The 7384-nt window shown below is 35.0% G+C and overlaps 1 protein-coding gene across 3 annotated transcripts in view; it reads left to right on the plus strand.

The window, feature by feature from the left end:
* The window catches only part of WDR27 (WD repeat domain 27), a 94395-nt gene extending 87453 nt beyond the window's left edge, over nt 1-6942 (plus strand). For all 3 annotated transcript variants that reach the window (XM_064708579.1, XM_064708577.1, XM_064708580.1), the window contains one exon: nt 6272-6942. In XM_064708579.1, coding sequence (XP_064564649.1) covers nt 6272-6319 — 48 coding nt within the window. In that variant the 3' untranslated portion in view covers nt 6320-6942. The remainder of the gene's footprint in view (nt 1-6271) is intronic.
* Nucleotides 6943-7384: the final 442 nt, after the last annotated feature.

The following is a 7384-nucleotide window of genomic DNA, read 5'->3' on the forward strand; positions in this document are numbered from 1 at the left end:
GAACCAGTGTGGATTATTGTGTAATTTAGGACTGGACATAAGGTGGGGTCTCCCACCCTCTCGCTGAGGATGGTGTGCATGCTCAAGGTGTGGGGACTGTGTAGAATTTTGGAATAAAATATTGAAGACTGCAGAAACTAGGAATGTCCTTGCTGTAAGATTTTGGTGTCTGAGGTATGTTTCTTTTGTGTTCTGGACCCACATCAGCTCTGTTTTTCAAACAAGTCAAAATACCTCAAAATTCCTAATTTGATAGTAAATTGGCTAATTAATTTAGTGGAAGTATAATTAAGTAATCTGAAGTAAGGGTCAGCTTTCTGTGCATCTGAAATCTGGTAAGGGAAGTCAGAACAACTGATGAAGTGGTTTACATATGCGTACTGTAAATTAAAGACCTTAATTACACTCCTGGCCTGCAAGAAGTCAGTTGGAGTTTTGCCAAGGGAAAAAATCCCTACCTTAGATATGGGGGGCTGTTTATTAATTTAAATAAAGCTGAATGCTTTTATGAATGAAAAGAGAAGTTGCCTGAACCTTAGATGGGAGCAGGAATTAGACATAAATGGCTCAGTTTTGTTTTGAAGTATCTTCTCCTTTTTTGACTGGAATACTTTTATCAATATTGATGTGTTTTATTCCTCTTCTCTGTTCCTTAGCCTAGGAAAAGATTAAATAAGTTATTCCATCTTACTGTGTTTTGATCTTTCCAGTTACAGTTCTTCCTTATGAACTTCTGTGTCTGTAGTTTCTTAGTTTTAGACCTGAGATATGCAGTAAGACATTTACTGCCTTTTAAACAAATGTTCAGCAGGCAACTCAGTTTATCTACTAGAAAGAAAATATAATTTACTGGTAATTTTTTTCCTAGTTATTTAGGTTGAGGAAAAAAAACCCAGTATGACAACATGGAGGAAATCTGGAGTGTTTAGGGATTGATAGAAGAAGAAAGCAAGCAAGCAAACAACAGCAAAAAAAACCAAACCAAAACAAAACAGAACCAAAAAACCCAAAACCCAGAAAACCCAAAAAACACCCTACACTGCCAAACTCAATATTTCCAGATTTGTGAACATAATTTGAAATGGATCTTACATAACTGTAGTGAAGAGTCCAAGAACAAGTTGATCAAGTAATTTTAACACATCAAAAGAATTATTGGGAGTTACTAGTTTTACTTGCCTATAAAAATGTCATGTTAAATTAAATAGATGAGAATTCTGCTTTTAACAAGCACATAAATAATATTTATTAAAGGCCGACAGCAAAGAAATGCACTGCTGAAGTGCTGAAGTAGGTAATACTTTTAAAAGCATTATGCATTAGAGAAACTTCCCAGGAGGTTCCAGATGAACTTAATCTGGGTCTTAAGGGAAGACAAAAGGTTTTAAAACTAAAGTAATAAGATGAGAAAACAGGGTGGACAGCACTGAGTGAAGGTGGCCCTGGGTGACTGGTCAGGCTTATCACAAACTTTGTGGCAGAAGGGTAATCAGGGGAGACACTGCAGTGCGTGCCTACAGAGTGTGCAGGGAACACAGACTGCACCTGGCTGGCAGTGGAGTTATGCTTTACGTTAGAGGCAGCATAGAAGAGAGGCAAATTAATAAACTTCAATAATAATGGGTCCTGAAGAGGCTGAAATTCCAGTCCTATATGGAAAGAATAGAATATTTGTACACCTAGTTATCTTTAAATGCATCTGTTCATTTGTTTATGTGACTAGTGACAATACTGGATATGGTGGATCAGTTACATTCTCATAATTATTTTGATGGGATTTGGCACATGTAGCTTGTCTGGAAAAGTATTTTTATTCCTTGACCTCTCTACAGCCCCAGTTTACTAACTTTGAGACATTGTTTTCCTCTTACAACTTTAATCTGTTGAATAATTTCTCTTTCCATACAATTATCCTTCCCATCAATTCTAGAAAACACTTCCTCCTCTTTAAGGCAAAAAGCCTGCCTAGAGCATTTCTATATGAACATCATCAGTGGGTCCTTTAACAGCTGTTTAATGTCTTATTCATGGTGGCCTCAGGTAGAGTCCCTCTGAATAGGCAAGCCACCTCTGATATGCAGAGTATATCAAATACAGGAACTAGAGACACTAAAATTGATCAACCCTATCCATGCACTGAGCATAATGGGAGGGAAAATGTGAGCATGTCATCTACAGCTACTATAAAAACTGAAATTCTCAGCTTGAGTGACCCTCTGTGGTTATCTGTGTATGATACGCCTCAAGAAATTATGGTTAGAAACTCTCTACCTGTTTTTTGTATTTTCTTCTCAATTCTCATTTCTGCAATAGGAGAGCTATTTAAGAATAAAAGTTTCTGTCTTCTGTCTGAAAAAAACCCCATGTGGCTTTGATCTAGCTGATTGAATGCTTAAGAGTGCAGCTGTCAAATTAAACACTCATCTTTCAAGAAAACAAATCTTTCCAAAGTGCTACTTCCATGTCTTCTGTTCTTGGCTTAAACTACAAAATCAGAGTTGGTAAAGCCTTCATGCACTATATATCATAAAGGTGATGAATTCTTCATTGCTTTAGACTCCATTTTCTGAACAGGAAAAATATAGTAAAACCCAATTCCATAATGTCTCCTTTTCCTGTTGCTCTTGCTTGCTGCTAGTTGTGAAAAACATGCAAAATTCAAGAGCATTGGTTCTAATTATGGCCTGTTATTTTCATAGGATAGTTTGAATAATGAAAGCTGAAAATACTAACCTCCTAAAAATTATATTCCCATCTGTTCTGCTTAGATACTGGACTTTTGGCCAGATGATACTTTATGCTGTGCAGCTCATGTATTTCTTAAAAATTTGTGTCTCTACTTGCATATTATGGATACTTATACTAACTGAAGGAAAACAAAAGGATGTTATGTACCTGTGCTGTGAAACCAGCTGAAATTGCTTTGATTCTTTTTATTTCTGGAAATAAAATGGAATGTCTTGAAACCTTCCCGGTATACATACACATATATGCATATGTGTGTTGTGTGAAATATTAAAACAAAATATTAGTTTGATGCACTTCTATACAAATTCAACTGTTTGTGTTTGTGGCTTAAGAAAATCCAGGTATCTAATTTGCAGCATGGTCTTTGGGTTTTTTTTTTATGTGGTATCACTACAGAAACAAATTTCCCTCCAAACAAAAGTAATTCTAGAAAAATATATACATTTTGTTAATATGATAATGCAGTAGACAATGTCTTGAAAATCATGCTGTTAACTCACAGCCTTCCAACACTGCATGTCACTGGTTGAGCATAAATATCCAAGAAACTTTTATATGTTGTGCAGACCATGAGGTAGAAAAGAGCTGTGTTCAAGAACCTGTTCTCCCCATTCTGGTGCCAAATGTCATAGGTACTTTTAAAAGCTTGAATTTTTTTGTTAAAAGCTCAAAATGCACAGAACATCAGTCTTGTCCTCTGTCCTTCTTGAGGGTCTTTTCTTCACTCATATATATCTATTGATACAGAAAATAGTCTACACTTTCCTAATATTCCCATAATGTTCTAATGTTTGTCCCATAGGAAGCCTTTACATAGGTGTCAAATTATTCACAGGACTGATGCCAAGATTTGAATACGTAATAGTAAGACATAATTAGTTTGGGAATTTGATTTGGCTTTTTTTTTTTTCCCCTTTTTAATGATGGGTAGTATATTTAATTAACTATAGAGATTTCAAGTATAATGTAAAACACAGTTTTGGAGCAGCATGTTTGGGACCTGAGGGGTTTGAATGAAGTAACATGCTTGCATTATTTGGAAATGTAATGTTGGCATAAGTTAAACTTTTAAAACAAAACTTACTGCGATTTCTATGGATTCTAAATACAGTTGACAACACTATTAATCAATTTTAATAGCTCTTAAGTGTGATAAATCAGGAATTTCAAGGGTCCTACAGGCTAGATTTTTAGTAACTCTTATTATCTGTGTTAATACAAATTGCAGTTAGCTTTCTCCTGTTATTATATTGCTGTTACACTATTAACTAAAATTTCTATATTGCCTGAACACAAATCTGGCGGAGTTCAAGAAGCATTTGGAAAATGCTCTTGGACACATGGTGTGACTCTTGGGGATAGTGCAGGACCAGGAGTTTAACTCAATTACCCATGTGAGACCCTTCCAACTCAGTATACTCAGTGATTCTATGAAGTATGCCACTTACATAAGTGAATATGCTTTTTCAGTGGTCAGGCATGGGCATTTATTCTAATATATGAAGGCTAAACTGGACACCCTGTGAGTGTGTATTAGCAATTTAGTTTGGATCAGAGATGTGATTTTGAATCTGCCAGTTGTCCCTACTTATCCCACTTCACTTCTCATTGCTGTATCCTTAGTGAGGGTGCATTTTGGGCTTGTCTCTGACAACTTCAAACTAGAAAATGAACTCAGTGTGCTAACAGACTTTCAATCTATTGAACAAGAGCAGAGCTAGTTTACATTAACTCATATAATACCTTAAATATATAACCCAAGAAAAAACTCATTCTAAGGACAAAAATTATCAATAACACTGAAAGAATTCAGGATGCTAATGGCTAATTGACCCCATCAAACCCTCTATTTTTTATGCAATCTTTCTTTAATGACTAGCCTCTTTTTTTTTTTTTTTTTTTTTGTGTTATGAGTGTTAACTCTCTAGTACTTGGTTTATTTTTGTTAGGCTATTGAAACATTGATTGAGCTAAATAAAGACTACTGGCTCTGTATATAGGTGTATTCCTTTTGTTTATGGCAAGATATTGAGTGTAACACTTCTCAGGAGAACAGTGCAAAGATCAACCTCATTTTATCAACAGCCCAGGAAATCAAGTGGAAAAAGTAAGAGAAAGGGGAAAGGAAGCAGAAGGACTTGAGAGACAGCAGTTTAGATCATATGACCAACAAGGAGAGATCTTAAAGCCAGGAGATGTGGATTTTCAGTTCAGCCAACAATTCAGTGATGGGTTTGGTGCTACCAAAAGTGTGGAGGTGGTTAGTTGGAATAGAAAGATAATTTTTTATGCTCAATGAAAACTGAAGGTCCCTGGAGGCAGAATGTAATAGCAGTGTAGAGAATACATTTAGCAGGTGGACACCAAGCTGCGTTTCAGTACTGTCTGTCAGAGGACATCACAGAAAGATTGACCACACATTGCAGTTTTTGAGGTTCAAGTTGGACATTAGGGAAAAAAATTGAAAGACAACTAAGACGGCACTTAAACACTGGAATGAGCTGTGAAATTTCATTGAAATTTTTCAAGATTTAGCCAGACAAAACCATAGCTAAGCTTATGAGAGATTAGAAGAATTGATCATTGGAGATATTGAAGGAGGGAATACAAACCCAAGAAGATAATTTATTGACCACAGAGTTCCTTTATCCAGAGGAATAAAACAAATGAGTCAATATATCAAAGAAAGGGCAGATCAAGAAAAATGAGCATGCAAAAAGTTAACCAAATGAACTGGTCAGACCATGAGTGGCCTATTTTGTTACAGCCCTTCAGATTTTTTATCATTGGTGAGAAATAACTGTAAATCCTAATATTCAAGGCCTAAACACCTTTAATTTTTAATGACTAGTGTCATTTGTAGATTGTTCCTTTCTTTCTGAGATACAGCAGATTTTCAAGTGCTTGTTTGTAGATGTCAGTGCAGAAAATAGTATTGCCTCTTATTTTATAGTTAAGATTTTCTCAGCCTGGTGAAAGAAAGCTAATGTAGCTGAAGGCTCTTTATGCATGTCTTCAAGACTTGCCTCTTCATAAAATTTGTCAACATACTTTCTTACAAAGGAAATTTTTACTCTACACTTAACACCAATAAAAATCAGAAAACTGTATTTGTTGGTATGCCTGATTTAATTCACAGTATTTTCCATCTTCATTTATTCCAGCTCGTTTTCTTATTTCTTCCATATTCTCTTCTTGAGTCATACACAGTGCAGTCTGTTTGACATTCTATGTGGTTTTAACATATGCTTCAGTTTTACAGACTGTTGATGTGTTAGCGGATGTTGACACAAATTTGAAAATAGTTGGAAAAGAAAAATCTAACTGAAATGGAATTTTCAGATCAGCTTGGTTGAGAAGAATCTATGGTGTTTTTATTTTTTTTAATGAATCCTGGACCACTTAACATATAAGTAATTTAAATATCATCTTAATGATCTTCATTTGGTTTGTTGCTCTAAAGCAAACTGCTTACTGGAAAGATCTTCATTAAAGCCACATGTTCTTTTCTTTTGAACTGCAGCTCACCACAGCCACCTTGGATGGCAAACTCCGATTGTTCCTACCCTGATATTCACCAGCCTGTGGAGCTTTGGCCATGGAACTATGAGAATAATGACTTGCTGAGAGAAAGGAGACTGCAAACTGGCCAGAAGAAAGTGGCACAATATTCCCTTTTAAACTACAGTTTTCTTCTGATGTTATTTTCAGGAAATTCCTTAAGATGTTCTCAAAGTTTTTCTGCTGTACAGTCTGTTACCTTTATTGCAAAAATAAGGGTGAAAGATCACTAAAAGGAGGACACTACTCATTCTGACTTCATTCCAACAAATCACAACAGCAGTGGCTTTCAAAGGTCTTCTTGGGTTCTTATAGTCAGGTGCATTCTGTAGTGCTTTGCTAGACTGGGACCCCTTTAGTCTAGACTGAAATTTCAAATAAAATAACAAGTGTTCCATTTTTAAAGCTAGATCTGTTTGTGAAAAATTTTTAAATTAACTTGACAGAAAAAAGGATTGTAAGTTTTTTCATTTCATTCTGAAATGCCATGAGAGTCCGTCTGTTATAATTCTTTGGGGTTACTGGAATCAGCATGGATATTATTTGACATTAGAATTTTGCCAGTTTACTATTTATACCACATTCTGTAAATTTCTTAGGGAATATGTGACAAATGTCTTGTCTTTAAAAGAAACTATTTCTTTCTTTTAAATAACTGTTAAGTATTTTCAAAAATGTTAAAATAATATGAAAATAAAATTATCAGAAAAAAATGTTAATTTCTTGTATTCTTCCTAGGTTACTTGTCGTGCTCTTAGAAAACAGTTTTTAGACAACTTTCTTTTGGGGAGGGTTGGCCAGTCACTCTTCATTGGCTTTAGCTAAGAGTAGAGAGCATATATGTGACTAATGAAAGGAGATGCAGTTTTTATTTTCCTTGCAAAATTGTGCTGCCTTTTCGAAGTTAAATTTCCCAGAATGGAATTTAGTAATCAGATTACTTAAAAAAAAATAAAAAAGAAAGAAAAGTTGGAGTTATTACCCTACCTCCACTTTAACACCAATTGCTAAAGTCAGATCATTTTCAGTACTGTAAAGAATGTTTTATTTAATAGCTGTCCTTAATTTATGCATA

The sequence above is a fragment of the Zonotrichia leucophrys genome, chromosome 3, assembly GCF_028769735.1.
Source record: "Zonotrichia leucophrys gambelii isolate GWCS_2022_RI chromosome 3, RI_Zleu_2.0, whole genome shotgun sequence".
NCBI lineage: Eukaryota > Metazoa > Chordata > Aves > Passeriformes > Passerellidae > Zonotrichia > Zonotrichia leucophrys.